This window comes from Aethalodelphis obliquidens, unplaced genomic scaffold (assembly GCF_003676395.1).
Source record: "Aethalodelphis obliquidens isolate GAN/ISIS:26980383/991018 unplaced genomic scaffold, ASM367639v1 scaffold23, whole genome shotgun sequence".
NCBI classification, from domain to species: Eukaryota; Metazoa; Chordata; class Mammalia; order Artiodactyla; family Delphinidae; genus Aethalodelphis; species Aethalodelphis obliquidens.
In genome coordinates this window covers 2,182,443-2,198,956 of record NW_020837967.1, presented here as the reverse complement: position 1 = coordinate 2,198,956, position 16,514 = coordinate 2,182,443, and the positions used below count along the sequence as shown (strand labels likewise).

Sequence of the window (16,514 nt, the reverse complement as noted above, 5' to 3'; positions counted from 1 at the left end):
CTGCAGGTTGAGTCACCAAGCTGGAGACCCGAGAGAACCAGCAATGTAGTTCCCATCCAAAAGCCGGCAGCCTGGAGACCCAGGAAGAACCGACATTTCAGGCCGAGTCCAAAGGCAGGGGAAGACCCATATCCCATCTCAAACGCTGTCAGGCAGGAAAATTCCCCTTGCTCAGGGGACGTCAGTCTTTTGCTCTATTCAGACCATCAACTGATTGGATGAGGTCCGCCCACATGAGGGAGAGCAATCTGCTTTACTCAGTCTACTGATTTAAATGTGAATCTCATCTAAGAACTCCCTCACAGAAACACCCAGAATAACATTTGATCTGGGCACCCTGTGGCCCAATCAAGTTAACATATAAAATTAACGATCACAAGGATGAAGGAAGACAGTCCAGAAGACTGACACCTAAAATTGAGTCTTAAGGGATTCGTGAGACTTGGCTAAATTTGGGGGTTAAGATTTGTGATCCAGGCAGAGAGAGAAGAAGGTGGAGAGGGTCAAGAATAGAAAACATGGCTCACTCTGAAAATCACAGAGGATCAGACAGTGGGAGCTGGGGTAACCAGGCCTGGAGGTCATTAGGGGAGGTGTTGGAAGGTAAGCAGAAGGGTCCCTGGCTTGGGGGCTTTGCCTGCCACACTAACGTCCTGTCCTTTTTTGTGGGAAATGAATGGGTGGTCCCTGAAAGGTTTTATGCATAGGAATTATCAGATTTCCCTTAAAAACCTTTAAATTATAAAACAATACTTACAGAAATTTCCTCAAAAATGAATGAAGTGAGCTTATCACTTTAAGGAAAACAACTGACAGTATTTGTTGGCCATTTTAAGTTTTCAAGTAAAAATTAGAACTGTAGAAAACTTGAATCCATCACTATAAGGTTAATTGCTTTCCAATACTTTAAGAAGATGATATCAGAGGGAGATGAATCAACATGATTGTTTTTAAATATTGTGTTATGAAATGTGTCAATACTGGAAGATCTTCATAACTCAGTGAATCAATATTTTCCAAATGACCAGTGTTGGATGTTATATAATCACGTGTGGGTTTAAAAAAATCAATCCAAAGAGCAAGATCAACCGAATGGATTTTTGTTTTTTGTTTTTTTGTTTTTTTTTTTTGCGGTACGCGGGCCTCTCACTGTTGTGGCCTCTCCCATTGCGGAGCACAGGCTCCGGACGCGCAGGCTCAGTGGCCATGGCTCATGGGCCCAGCCGCTCCGCGGCACGTGGGACCTTTCCGGACTGGGGTATGAACCTGTGTCCCCTGCATTGGCAGGTGGACTCTCAACCACTGCGCCACCAGGGAAGCCCAATCAAATGGATTTTAATGTAACAAAGTACAAAAAGTTCACTGACATGGTTTCAGGTTTGGCACTGCAACTAACATTTAAGAAACTATAATTTGTCCAGTTTGGGTGTAGGATCAAAGGAGAATACTCACAATTATCTGAAAAGGCTATTAACATATTCCTCCCATTTTCAACTACATTTCTGTGTGAGGCTAGATTTTCTTCACATACTTCAACTCAAGCAACATATCACAATAGATTGAACACAGAATCAGATACGAGAATCTGCCATTAAAGAGATTTCTAAAAAATATAAATGCCATTCTTCTCCCTAAAAATTTCTATTTTGAAAATTATAGTTATTTTGCATTAAATATAGGTTAGTTATAACATGTGACGTGTTTATTATTTTTAAATAAACTATTAAAACATAGTTTAAATTTTTTTTCCATTTTCATTTCAAATACACTAAATATGAATAGATATAACTCACATGAACAAGGGCTCTTTGGAGTCTTTAATAATTTTTAAGACTGTAAAGGCGCTTTCAGATAAAAAATTTGGAGAACTGTTGCATTAACATATTGCGTTAACTGTTCTAAATTCAAAACGTTCCAATAGTAGCTGAGTTTCAAGTTTAACAGGAAGATAGGGTAGGAAAGAAATCCCTGGGGGTGCGTAGTGCCTGAGTTAATCATTAAAGGAGGCTTCCCTTTCTTGGGTGCCCTGGAGGTGTTTCCACCCTGGGTGCAATGCACTGTAGTGAGTGTTTTTGGGGTGGGGAGGGCTTTGCCTTTCTCTGCCTTGTTTGCAAAGTAGAGAAAGACTATTTGTGAATCTAAGCAAACTTCTCAGGCTATCTGGAAAGGGCAAATGTGGAAATTGAGGATCTGGAAACCTATTTGCCTAAAACGTAACCTTAACCTATGCAGGTGAACTCCTGAGAAAGCCTTCATGTACCCCAGGAATTGGGTACTCCAAAAGATGGTCTTGAGGCCCAGTTTAAAATGGGTGGGAAGGGGAAAACACAGAATCTTAGAGACTGGGCATCCTGAATCACGACCCCTTAAAGAAATCCTATTTTCTTAAGGTATTTTTGGACACAGACAGTCCTCTCCATAGCCCCAGGGACACAAAAGCCCGTTTGCTAATTAACATGGGATCCACCTGGCAGCGCCTGGCTCAGCCCTGACACCTGGAGCTGACCACCAGTTAGGTCTGGGCGGAAACAGGCAGTCTCCGTAAATTCTCCCAGCCTCGTATCCTCACCTGTAAAGTGGGGTTCACAGCATCGACTTTGCATTTAAAGGACCCGGCACCCGTGACTAGATTAATAACAGCCATTCCAGTGCTTATTCTATGCCAGAACTGTCCAGGGCTCTTCATGTATAAGATTAGTCCTCACAAAAAGCCTGAAAACTCATTACAGTATTGCTGCACTTCTAAGGAGACTTTTGGTCTACCTTTAACACATCCAAAATTGAATTTTGTCTTGCATTGGTTGTGCGTGTGGTTAGTTCTCTTTTGTAGGAAAAGTTAATAAATTGATGGTGTATTCTACGGAAAATATGGTATGAGTTCCCCCATTTTACGGATGGAGAACAAGTTAAAAATATAAAGTAATTTGTCCAGGTCCACACATCGAGAACGTGGGAGGACAGAAGTGAACCCAGGACTATCTTTCTCCAAAGCCTGAGGTCATCTTATTGATTCACTGCACTGGGCTGGTAGTCTCCCCTCTCCCCTTGATTCTGCCACAAGGCACAGATTTCTGAAAATAAACTGAGCCCACCCAGGCCTCGAGTGCCCCCTCTACCCCTCTGTTCACCAAATGTAAGTGTCAGAATATCCAGGTGAGACATCTTTTGCGCAGTTAACCCGACGTCAGAGGCAGAGTTGCTCTGATGCCTGCAGCTGAAGTTTAGGCCTCAAGGAACTGAAAATGGACGGCTTGCACCCCCGGTGTAGAGCACTTATTGACAATGCAACGTTATGAAGTATCTTATACATGGGGGACACGTCCGCACACTGCCCACCCTCATCCCCACCACCATCAGGTTCTAACAGTCCCCCAAGCCAGCCTGTCCCTGGGCTTCATTTCACCCTAGAGGTTGAATCTTGTGTGGCTAATGCGTGAAAAACATGAGGCTTCTTCCATGGACGTCCACACTATTAAATACATGCAAAGACATCTCTCAGGGGGTGTGCGGAGGGCCCCCTTTAGTCCTAAGTGGCTGAAGTACTCTGTTTTGTGCTTCTGCTGTCTTTTTCTTTTTTACTTTTTTTGTGTGATATAGTTGATGTACAATATTATATAAGTTACAGGTGTGTATCATAGTGATTCGCAATTTTTAAAGGTTATACTCCATTTATAGTTATTATAAAATATTGTCTATATTCCCTGTGTTGTATAATACATCCTTGTAGCTTATTTATTTTATACATAAGAGTTTGTACCTCTTAATCCCCCATGCTTCTGTTGTCTTCATGGGAGTTCCCTCTGAACATGATCTTAGTTGTATGTCAGAATCTGTGGGTCGAAACCAGTGCCTAAGCCATTAATGCACTGGCTGAAGACTTGACCCAAACTACTCATACTGTGTCAAAAAAATGTGAGCTCCAACTGAATCTGTTAAAACAGCCATTAGAACTTAACTCCAGGGACTTCTCTGGTGGCACAGTGGTTAAAAATCCACCTGCCAATGCAGAGGACACGGGTTCGAGCCCTGGTCCAGGAAGATCCCACATGTCGCAGAGCAACTATGCCCGGGCAGCACAACTACTGAGCCAGTGCTCTGGAGCCCACGAATCACAACTACTGAGCCTGCATGCTGCAACTACTGAAGCCCGCATGCCTAGAGCCCGCGCTCCGCAAGAGAAGAAGAAGAGAAGCCACTGCAATGAGAAGCCCGCGCACTGCAACGAAGAGTAGCCCGTGCTCGCCGCAACTAGAGAAAGCCTGCACGCAGCAACGAAGACTCAATGCAGCCAAACATAAATAAATTTATTTTAAAAAAAAGAACTTTTAACTCCAGCAAACGTCAGTTTTCACATCTTTAAATGGAAAGGATTAAATAAAAGCCTTTGTCCAAGGATCTAGAAGAGTCTCCATGTTTTCCTTACTGCTCTGGATGTGTTTCCAATTTACATTTTAGAAAAATTTGGGGATTTGTTGCAAATATCTGTTAGCCTGTTGTTTTCCTTTTACTCATGTTCAAGGTTTTCTATGACATTGAACTTAAAATGTTCACAGGGTGTGAAATCTCAGTATTTCCTTTGTAGTTAATCTTATTGCTTCTAAGCCTGGTCTTCGTCCAACCAAAAATTAGATATTCACCAACATTTTCTTCTCCTTTGTTAATAGCTTGATTTTTTTGTTTTGTTTTGTTTTTGTTTGTTTGTTTTTGCGGTACGCGGGCCTCTCACTGTTGTGGCCTCTCACGTTGCAGAGCACAGGCTCCGGACGCGCAGGCTCAGCAGCCATGGCTCACGGGCCCAGCCACTCCGCGGCATGTGGGATCTTCCCAGACCGGGCCACAAACCCGCGTCCCCTGCATCGGCAGGTGGACTCTCAACCACTGCGCCACCAGGGAAGCCCTAGCTTGATTTTTTTAAAAACACAGATGGACGGTGCAACACATGATCTGATTAGCTTTTTCATCCCAAATAGTTGGCCAATTCTCCCGGTACAGTTTATTAAGTAATTCCAAGTTAAGAGACTCTCAACTGTGCTGGTGGGAAAAGTGGAGAGTGAGCCGAGGGCAAAGTGAGATGAGAATCAATCTGGCTGGAGGCTCCTGCCGGCCACCCGGGCCTGCAGGTGTGAGCACCTGGCATGAAGAATGCAGGCACAGCCCGCCCTCGAGAGGGACGCCACCAGCTCTGTTCACTCAGGTCACTTTGCTGCAGCAACTCTTCCCTAAGCACGCATGCCCACTCCCCACCCCACGAGGCATCCCCTCTCTATGCAACCGTGTGATCTGTTGCCTCTAAAAGGTGCTAGTCAATTTCTTGGGAGGAAAGATTAGCAAGGAGGATTCTAGATATTACCCGGGGAGTCCAGAATCTGGACCAGGGCGCCCACCTTCTCCTGAAGGGCCACTGCTGACTTCCCTGAAGACCCTGACCGTCTGACCACCAGCTGGGCACCCCAGGGAGCAAGGCGGGAAGACGGCCCATGCCTCCCAGCCCAGCAGGCAGGCAGCTTGAAACTGATCTGACCTCTCACCTGTTCCACTGCTAACTCCCAATAACTTGGAGAGACCAGAAATACGAGGAGGGGAAATTTTACAACGGTTAAAGCCACAAACCTTAGTGTCCCAGGCACTTGGATTTGAATCCTTGAAATTCACCTGCTAAGCAGCCTTGCAGAAGTTCTTTACCTTTGGCGAGTGTCAGATTCTCCATCTGCAAAACAGCAGACCGGAACTGCCTCACCCCTCAGGCCGCGTAAGGATCTCCTTAAGACCATTAAGTCTTAGGTGTTGCAGCTGTTCCTGTTTGACAGAATGACTTTATCTGCAGTGGGGAATCCCTCACTTGGTTTTCCCGGTACAAAGAGCCACAGTCTGGCTCTAGACCGTCCCTAACGAGTGTCCTTCCAGCATTCACCTTCCTGCAGCTCTCTGCACCCCTTCACCCACCATGCGTCCACCTGGTGACTCATTCTTCAGTATTTTTTCAATAACAATCACTGTCGCACAGATGACTCTCAGCTTGCCCAAAAGGCCACAGAACTGTCATGGATTCCCATCTCCCAACAGGCCTGGGACTTTAAACTATGTACATATCCTGTTAGGGCAGCCTTCCAATGAAGTGGAAGGGGAAAGCTGCCTCTCTAAGCCCTGAACCCAATGCATAATGAGCACTGTGCCCCGTCATGCCGGTGACAGGTGGCAACCTCCGAAGTCATTTCACAGTGGAGGTGCCAAACTGCTGAGTCCTACTCTCTTCACAAGGTAGGGCTGGAAAGCGTATGGGATGCAGAAGGACTAATTTGGGAGTGGGGGCGTAGCAGCGGGGCTGTGGACAAAAGAAAAAAAAAATCAGACACGGTGAGAGCCCTGTGGGTCACAAAGGTCATGCCCGATGGGGGTGCTCAGTGCTGCCTTATAACCACACGCGTGTCCTCACCCAGCCCCGTACTCACCTGAGGAAGTCCCCTCATCGCAGAGATGAAGAGGCTGAAGCAAAATGACAGGCCTGAGTTGTGGCAAAGTGGTCCTGGAAGTTGGATTGAGTCTCTTCCCATTGGAACCTTGAAAGGGGCTACAAGGGGGTGGGAGGAAGGGCAGGGAAGTGAAAGGGACCGAGAACCTAAGACGAAATGCCTTCCTGTGATTCTACCCAGGGCCCCAACACCATCTGCAGGGCTTGTGTAAGAACAGCTGCTGACTGGGACTTCCCTGGTGGTCCAGGGGTTAAGAATCCGCCTTCCGATGCAGGGGATGTGGGTTCGATCCCTGGTCGGGGAACTAAGATCCCTCATGCTGCGGGGCAACTAAGCCTGAGCGCTGTACAGCCCGCGCGCCACACCTAGAGAGCCCACGTGCCGCAACTACTGAGCCCTCGTGCTCTGGAGCTGGCACGCCACAAGAGAGAAGCCCACGTGCCGCAACTAAGACCAGATACAGCCAAATAAATCAATAAATAAATCAATAAAAAAGAACAGCTGCTGACTGAAGGGGCTGGGGGAAGGGATGGATGGCATTCTGAATGCCGTGATGGTAGATACACATCAGTACGTGTTTGTCAAAACGCACAGGAACACACAACAGAGTGAGCGCTAGTGGAAACCATAGATTCTAGGTAATAATAACGCATCAATATTGGCTCATCAGTTGTAACAAATGCACCACAAATGCAAGATGCTAATAACAGGGGAGACATATACCTGGACCTGGGGGTATCCAAGAACTCTCTGTACTACCTGCTCTTCTCTGGAAACCTAACACTGCTCTAAAAATAAAGGCTATTCATTTTTTTTAAAGGTGACACAACATTGTTGTTTTGCAAATGCAGACATTAGGCAATCAGAATCTGCACGTCCCGTTTTGTTTTTTCTCCTTGGCCACGCCGCGCGGCCTGCAGGATCTTAGTTCCCCAACCAGGGCTCGAACCCAGGGCGCTTGCAGTAGAAGCGCAGAGCCCTAACCAACGGACCGCCAGGGAATTCCCTGCAAGTCCTGTTTGAAGGAAGGCGATGGGGCTGAGTGGTAGAAACTTGGTGTACTGACCCCAAGTGTGATTAAAGACTCTTCCTCCCCGCCCCCCAAAAAGGACCAGAGACGCACTTCATCCGTGTATTTCAACCAGGTATTTTATTGTTCTGGCAACTGCAAAATATACAAATTTCCGACAGGCATCCCCTGTTTGAAAGCTGGCACAGCCTCATCCCGGGTAATTAATTCAGACAAATGTATACAGAACACAGAGAAATCAGAAATCACACGTAAAAGGCCCCCAAGCCAACCAACTAACAAGACCCAATCTATACAGCTTTCCGTCTTCAGGATCCCTTATACTTATTAAATAAATAAATAGCACATCTGCTATCAAAATAATAAAAAAATAAATTTCAAGTATTAGAAACGAAAACGTCATTGGCGTGGTTCCAACAGTCTTTCTTCCCCCCGCCCCCAAACGAAGAGCTTTGCCCACAGTCTCAGGACAGAAGGAGAGGGGTGAGCCTGCCCCCAAAACAAACATGCAAAGTTAAAAATATTGGTCCCAGATGTTTTCCGGGGGGTGAGGGAGTGAGAGTCAATGGTCGGCGTTGCAGAAGCCCTGAGACCGTGGCTCAGACACACCCTTGTCCACCGCCTCCCTCCTCAGATGTCAGGCCCCTGGTCTCCAGTCTCCCAGCCTCCGCCCTCTCCCCATCTCCCCTCCCCGCCCGTATAGATGTTCTCTCTCCCCACTGAGGCTCCTGAAAACCAAGGTCCCGGGTTAGGCCAAGCGCATCTTTTGTGGATGCACTGATTTCGGGCAGTCAGAGGCAAGGGGGGACACACCTTCATGAAGACCCCACTCAGACCAGCCAGAAGAGTCAAAATTCAGGGTCAGCTCCGACAACCAGAGAAGGAACCACAAGGTGGACATAAGAGAGCCATTCTCAAGAGCAGAGCCGCAGGTCCCTCCATCTAAAAACACAAACCTACACACACACACACACACACACACACACACATACACACACACACGTCTGACAAGACAGCAGGAAAGAGAGAAAGTAACCAGTCTTGCACAGGAATGTACAGAGAGACATTGTCTTGGGAAGATGGCCAGTTAAGGGAAGGGAGGATTTGAATGGTTTTGTGTGAAACCCACAAACCTGGTTGTAGGGTGTCTGAATCGTGTGCCCATTTCTCCCAACCACAGGAACGTGAATTTTTCTACAAGTTCCTCTCAAACAAAAACCCCAAAACAGCTCCTGTCCCCACTCCCAGCTCCAGCTGTCTAGACGCCCCTGCCTCTACCCCCAGTGACTACTGCACAAGCTAAGAGGGGTACGGATGTGGGACCCCAAAGCAGAAGGCAAGAAGGGAAGGGAAGGTGACCTTTGGCGCCGGCTTTCAGAAATCCTGAAAAGGGTCATTTGGACAAACTCTATCGCTGAGTCCAAATCCATCCTCCTGGGCCTCGACACCCCCCTCCCCCAGTCCCCGGAGGCCTCAGAGGAAAACCGGCAGGCGGAAACTACAGGTGTTTAGAACCACGTGTCCACAAGCCCTGCCTTGAACCACGCCCCCAAAATGCCACAGGTGCCACGAAGGCAAACGAGGACATTCTCTCCTCCAGAATCGCCCAAGGCACCCAGCTCCACGCTGGGCACACAGCAGACGCTTGACACAAGGGAACCGAGCTGAATCCTGCCAGGAGACAGCGGAGAGCCAGGCTCTCGGAGGAAGTGACCGCGAGCGAGGCCTGGCTTGGGCCACTGTCCCCACCAGGGAAACACAGGACGTGATGAAGGCCCCAAAGGAGGAGGCCAGGCCCTTGTTCCCCGGCCGTTTTACGGGGTGAGGGGTCCCTCCCCTCCCCACAGGCTGCCCAACTCCCACATCCTTTCAGAGCTCCAACCCCAAGGGCGCAAAATGCAAACATCTAAGTTCCTGAAGGTGTGACTTTCAGGTCACACTCTCTGCCATAAAAAAAGTGCACGAGCCAGCAGCCCTGGGAGAGCCGTGTCCCAGGCGCCTCGAATCCAGGCAGGAGCCTTCCCTGGAAGGCGAGGCCCCGGTGATCTTTCGGCAATGTATTTCCTCCTGCCTCCGCAGCTAGACGGTCCCACACCATCTTCAGAGACAGGACACACACCCGGGAGGATGAGCGACACGCGGAGGGTCACTGCCTGGCTGACCAGCAGGTCCAGCTCCAGGCTGTCCCGGCCGACCCCAACCTAGCACGGGCCAAGGGCTCCCTGCCGGAGGCAACGTCCTGGCCGAGAGGCACCAAGAGCCTTCTGAAAGTCTTCAGTGTCCCTTAACCTTCAGCAGCTGAGATCCAGGCCCCATTTAAGGTTAGGACTCGGGGCAGTGTCATCTCCCCAGCACGGAAGGTCCAGAGACGAGATGAACAAGCCCACGGGGAGGCGCCGTCGTCCCGCCTCCACTGCACATCGTCCTTCCCGGGCCTCAAGGGGTCCGCGGGGCGTGTGGCCCGAAGGCCAGGGGAGCACAGGCAGGCGGGGGCCCGGTCCTCCTGGAGCAGCAGCCCCTCCTCCACGCCGCCCTCCGGGAGATGTCCTCGGGATCGCTGGCCTTGGGCAGACAGAAGGGCAGGAGCAAAGCTGCGGGAGCGAAAGGGCGGGGCGCCGGCGGGGCTGCGTCAGTGCGTCCTGGAGGCCTCCGCGCCGCTCGGGGAGCCTTTCATGTTCTGCTTTCGGGAGAAAAGACGGGGAAGCCGGTTACCATTCCTGTTGACTAGGGTTCTAAAGCAAAGACGAAAGCCATGCAGTTGAGACGTGCCCCCCTCTCCCCAACAAAGAACACGGCCCTGAAGAGCATCATTACCAAACAGTGGCCCAGGAACGTGGTGGAGGCTAAGCCCGGGGGTCCCAGGGGAGAAGGGCCGGGAGGGCCCCTGACGTCCGCCTGAAGGAGGCAGGGAGGCAGGGAGGGGAGGGCAGGCAGCTCCTGTGAGTCACAGCTGTCCTGGGAAGCACGGGTGCCAGCACCTAGCGCCCCCCCCCCCGCCCCGCCCCCGGCTCACGACGCTTTAGAGCCCAAGGCTACCCTTGCCCCAACCCAGGAAACTCTTGCCGGCTTCGCTGTCAGGCAGAGGAAGGAGTGGGGGTGGGGTTAAATCTGGAGAAGCATCAGGACTCTCCTCCCAGCAGGGTATACAACAGACCTAGGGACCTGGATTCCAGGAACACAGCTCGGATGCTGGAACTCAAGCAAGGGAGCCGGGCAGGGAAGGCATGTGTCAGTAAAGCTCTCACCCCGTTCTAATAACAGCAATCCTGCCCAGAAGCCCCACCCCAAAGATGCTGGCCAGTACCCAAACCCCCTTAAAAAATAGTTTTCAATCAGCTGGGAACAGACGGTGGCTGCCACCACACAGCAGCAGTCTCTTGACCTACCCTCCCTACTAAGCCACACTGCAGGATAGGGAAGCAGAATCTTTAAAAGTGTTCTCTTGCATCCTGAGTGTCTCCACCAAGACTGTCTCAAAGGGGCAGCAGGGAGAGTGGAACCCAGGCAGACAGAAATGTAAGCATCACCAAGGCCCACTCCCCTCCCGCGTGAACCGGGGGGCTGAGGTGGAGAATCTCTACAGAGGACCATCGCAGGGCTGGCAGCACGGAAGCCAGTGCCTGATCTGAGCCTGCTCTCAGCTGGACTCAGGAGCCCAGGTGACCGACCCTCCGACCACGAGTGCATCAGACAGCCCCTGTGAGCGGCTTGTCTCCTGGGGAGGCCCCCAGCCTCGCAGCCAGAGAGGACCCAGTCAACTTGTGGGGTCAGAGATGGAGGTGCTGGCTCCCACCCACCCTGGGACACCTCATGCCCAAGGTTGGAGCACCCACGAATGATGGCAATGCAATGGTGACACGGGGGACCACAGGCACAGGCCACGTCATTCGCTCATGGTGCCCCTGGCTCTGGACACATGGAGGATCTCAAGACAATGGGGCACACAAGTTCTGGGGCACAGGGTGTATGAGTCACAGACTTCACAATGGCCAGTCTTCACGCAGACTGAGACGCCCCAAGGGCTGAGATGCCATGACCCAGAGAGACGTGGAGGGGACAGGAGGGCATGCACGGAGCCATTTACCTTTCCAAGGTTAGTAAGGAGAAAACTTTGAGAAAATATGACAGACAGTTCGTCTTTCAAGCATAGTGGGGGGGGGAAGGAAGAAACATGTTGGGAAAGAAAAACAAGACAAAACATCTTTAGTAGGATTCTCTTCTTAGCGTGCATTTGAAATTTAAAAGTCAAGGATGCATCGTGAGGGTCAGATGGTCCGTTGGTCCCGAGCCCTAGTGCAGCCCGTGGAGAGTGGACGGCAGGGCGGGCGCTGAGGCCCACCTGGCTGTCGTGCCTGTTTTACCAGAGCACTACCATCACCGGCATCCTCGGGCCACAACCCTAAGACCCCAGGGGCACCCCACTCCCTAGTCCCTAGGCGCTCCTGCTGCCCACGAGGAGAAATCCCCCTGGCCTGTGCAGGAGGGAACACAGACCAGAGAGCCCTGGATGTAACCACCAAAGCACAGGGCATCACACCTCCCACGGGAACAGCTACTGTGCACCAGGCCCTGACCACACGTCAGGTATCTTGCTAAGTGCTACATCCATATTCTCATCATCAAAACACCTGGACACTGGGTCACCTGAGCGGATGCAGGCGTGATGGGTCCGGAGAACACATTTTTGCTGAACTGAAGGGATTTTGGCTACAGGCATCATGAGCCTTAGAGATGGCCAAGTTCAACCTTAGAGGGTTGGGGGATGTGCCTGAATGGCCCCCTCCCAGCAAGAAGATTTCTCTCCTGGCAGCATCAGGCCATGGGTCAGAAGGAACAGGATACACACAGATGCAAAACCATAAGGTTCCAAACCCAAAGGCTAGTTTTCACACAAGGAGAACTCTTGATCCCAGGGCGTCCTGGGTGCAACGCCTGGTGTCAAGGCGGTAACGGACGTGGGACTGTTACTCTTAAAAGACTGAATTCAACGGGCAGGCCCACCATTAAATAAACACATCTCGGCCACGGGAAGCAGCTGCAGGGGAGAGGCTGCAAGAAAGAGAAAGGAAATTGAACAGCTCGGGGCCACGCCCCACAGGCTGCAAACGTCAGGTGCCCAGGATAGGCAGGTGAATGGGACCCTGGGTGTTCTGGAAACCAGCAGAGAGAAAACAGCCAGCCTTTGGGACTGGGAGACCCGTTCGAGGGCTGGTTCTGCTACGAACCAGCTGGGTGACCGTGGGCGAGAGACTCACCCTCATCTGGGCAACAGGGACAGGAACTGCCTTGCGACCTCCTGGGGTTATATTTTAAGGACCAAAGACTCGGGATGTGTACAAGCCGTAAAGTGATGAAATATATTTCTCAACAGGTGGTACCACCTAGTCCAAGCATGATGCCCAACAGCTCCTATTTTCCAAGAATAAGCCACGTTTCTGCGTGAATTAGTCCAGGTAGCCTAACCAGCGAAAGGGACGCGGGGTGGGTGTGACTCGTGGCGTTGGGGATGATATTTCAGGGTGTCTCTTATTAAAACTCTGCAACATAAAGGCCTCAGTTCCTTCTGGGGCTGGGGGCCACCGGAGCAGAGGAAGCGCTGGATTATCCAGCAGCTGCTAACACTGAACTCTCTGCAGAGAAAAAGCTGCACCCCATCCTGAACGCGACCGTAAATGTCGAGCAGGTTGTGATACAGGACAACCCGATGCAGAATGATGGCTCCCAAACAGACCTCTCCAGAGCCTGGGGGTCCCGGAGCCCCTGAAGGTGGGGGTCCTTGCCAGGACAGGAGGGAGAGGGGTCCTCCACTCTTTGTTTTGCAGGTTAGGCTCTGGGTAAACTTTCCAGGGCTTTCCCGGGAGAGGCCCAGAACTTAAAAGACAACGTCAGTAGGCACAAACCCAGCTCCCGTCAAAATCTGACTCTAAGAGGGAAAAAGTAGATAGACATCCAGCCACCAAGCACTGCAAATACTAACAATCGCCCCGGCCCCACGGTGGCCGCGGCAGCAGGAGAAGGCACCAAAAACCCGCCGACTTCCTGTATCCTTTTCTGAAAATCCATGAATCCCTTATTCTTCCTCCCGTCCCATCTTCCTCCTTCAGATGTCACAGAAACTGGCATTACCCTCAACACTTTTAACAGGTAGGAGGCCAAACTGGCAAGCAAGGAGAAAGAGATGCAAAAAGCAAAAGTATTCAGAGAAAAATACTTACAAACAGGCTTTCCCTAGCAAAGGCTGCAGAGAGAAAAGGTGGGAGAGAGAGTCAGTTGAGGGACAGGGTGAGGGCCCAGGTCATCGAGGACCAGGCAGCCTCCGCGGGGACAGAGCCCTGGACCCTCCCGGCCTGGCCAGCCAGTGGCCCTGCACACTGCCCAACCCCCGCCCGGCTGGTCCCCACGGCGTCTGTGACTGCGGCCTCTAACCTTCCAACTATGACCCCACCGTTTACACCAACGCAGGATATCACTGACACACCACTTCAGTTCTCAGTTTTCATGAAAAGCACCTCTGACGTTAGACCTGAAAGGAGCACTAATTAGACATCTCCCAGCCAGTCTACCTCCCTCATTTTAAAAAAACAGGGAGACTGAAGGCCCGGGGAGGTGACGGAACCTGACAATAAAACCCCAGAGCCGGCGCCAGGAGCAGACACCACCATGTCAGAGTCTCAGCACGATCACCCCATTGATCAGCCCTTGGCAGTAGCTGCTGCTCCCCCATTCCACAGATGCGAAAACTGAGGCCTGAAGAGGTACGATGGCCTGCTGGGGCTGCACAGCACCCCCCCCACCCCCACACAACACGTTTTCAGACAACACACGGTTTAAATGCGTTTTGGGGGAAACGCAGGAAGAGCTTGTGGGCCTTCAGCACCCAGCTCATTAACAAATCCAATTCGAACCTCAGCCTGTGATTTCTGTGTCAGAGGCCAGGCGTGGCGGGTTAGAGGTGGGGGAGACCACTGGGTGGGACCCAAATTTGTGCCCAGGGATTTCTACATCTCACATCCTGGCCAGGATTCTCGGGTGTTGTTGAGGAAAAGGGTGGTTTTCTGAAAAAAAATCTTAATGCCCAGTAGCCAGTATCTTTTAGCCTTTCACCATCACAGTGAATGAAATAACCTAAGAATGAAATCTAATTGGTTTTCTGCTTTGGGGTTTTTTACTACGTTATAGGAGAAAGTGGCTAATTCCAGGTCCTCCGGCCCAGGTTCCAGCCCGGCCATGCTGGCTCCGTACACGCTCCCAGGGCCCCATCTGACAAGAGCTTTTCTCTAACGGGGAACGATGGCAAGGGAGCAAGTGAGGAAGAATACTCAGCGTGGGGACAGAAAAGACGCCCCCGGGACACACAGAAGCCAACAGCCCAGAGCTGGATGGAGACTCCTGAACTGGGGGTTGCCTTCAACTTTTAGAAGAAACTGTTCACCAATGTGAATGGATCGCGGACACTCGGCCACTTCTTTGCTCTGCCTGGTTCTGCCCGGGCAACACCACCTCCCCAGAACGGGCGTGTGCACACACGGCCAAGGTCTCAAGGACGGATCCGGGGGTCCCACACTCAGAGCGGCATCCGTGTCCTCTCCCTGCACACCCCCAAGCGGGCCTGGGCCTGAGGCCACCACCGCCCCACCGGACACACTCCTCCCCAGCAGGCACGCTCTCCCCACCCTGCACGAGACTCGACTCAGGAAGGAGAAGGGGGTCAACGCACTTGTCCGGGCAGCTGCGTGGGCACCTCCGGGGGCAGGCAGGTGGGCAGGGCAGCGGAGGTAGAGGCCACATGCTCCTCAAAGCTGTTGATGCGAGGCTTTTTGGTGGGCTCGGGGCTGGCTAGTGGGGTGACACTATTGCGTCTCATGAGCGGGTTAGGTCCCTTCTTTGCATCCTAAGCAAGACAAAGACAAAAGAGAGAAGGCGACAGTTACGAGGAAAAGGAAGTCAATAAGCCAAAACAAAAAATCCAAAACCAAACCAAACACATTTCTCTGCTTCCAGATTTCACTGAGACCACAAGCCCGACCATGGTGAACGGCCCTGGACCGAGGGGCTGCTGGCTCGTCCCGTGTCTAGCGCTCGGCGAGAACAAGGGATGATCTCTCCTCCCGAACCCCCTACCCGATCATTCCAAGACACCCACTCAGACAGACACGATGTTCGCAAAGCAGGCGAGGGAGGACGAGCAGGACGGTTCTGCACAGACAGTGATGCAGTTACAGCAGGGAAGAGATCAGAAGAAGGACCTTGCTGCCAGCCTCCAAAAACACAGAGGCAGGGGTCCTGGGCGTGAGGCTTGGGCGACCGCTGGGGGCGGCAGGAGGGGCGGGGGGCGAGCGGGTGTGGTGCTGGACCCCCTCCCACTGACCTCAAGCCAGGATCTTCACAGCTCCTGTTGCTGGCGAGAACACCCAGCTTAGGACAGGAAACGCAAGCCTCCCCCAGCCAGGAGACCAAAGACGCAGGAAACCGCGAGGGCCCAACACCAGCCTTCCGACGAAGTGACAACTCCAGTGGAGTGGGGACCTCTGAAGTCCCCCAGGGCCTGTCACTCTGTAGCTCGTGGCCCAGGAGCCTGAGCTGGGGTCTGTCTCCAGCAAGCCCCTGCCTGCCCTGCTCTGAACAAGTGAAGTGTTCAGGGGCCACCAGAGCCCAGTTCGGGCCCAACCCCAAGAACCCGGCTGCTGGCAGTCCGGCGGGGAGGCTGCTACTCCTGGAAGGAGGGCAAACGCGCATCCTGCCACCCTGGCTCAGAAGGTGCCGTCACAGCCAAGGGAAGCCGTCCGCCTTCGCTTCGGTCAACCAGCCAGGCAACTGCCATGGGAGCTGGGATTTTAATGCCAAAATCCTCTGGCCAAGCTCCCTGGGAACAGGGACAAGAACATCACACTCGGTGTAAAAGAAAGGGTCGGACTGATGCTGGCAGAGAGCTGGAGTTTGACAGTCGGTATAGAGTAAATTCAAACTTTCTTTCACAATGTACGCCTGGGCAGAACCCTGCGCCGCCCTCGGGA

The 16,514-nt window shown here is 51.9% G+C and overlaps 1 protein-coding gene across 5 annotated transcripts in view; it reads right to left on the bottom strand.

The window, feature by feature from the left end:
• Window positions 1-7,601: 7,601 nt before the first annotated feature.
• The window catches only part of PFKFB3 (6-phosphofructo-2-kinase/fructose-2,6-biphosphatase 3), an 85,367-nt gene continuing 76,454 nt past the window's right edge, over window positions 7,602-16,514 (bottom strand). For 3 of the 5 annotated variants that reach the window (XM_027121569.1, XM_027121571.1, XM_027121568.1), the window contains 2 exons: window positions 15,218-15,391; window positions 7,602-10,180 (listed from right to left, as the gene is read on the bottom strand). In XM_027121569.1, coding sequence (XP_026977370.1) covers window positions 10,130-10,180; window positions 15,218-15,391 — 225 coding nt within the window. In that variant the 3' untranslated portion in view covers window positions 7,602-10,129. The remainder of the gene's footprint in view (window positions 10,181-15,217; window positions 15,392-16,514) is intronic. The other 2 variants (XM_027121567.1, XM_027121570.1) reach the window with 2 other exon arrangements.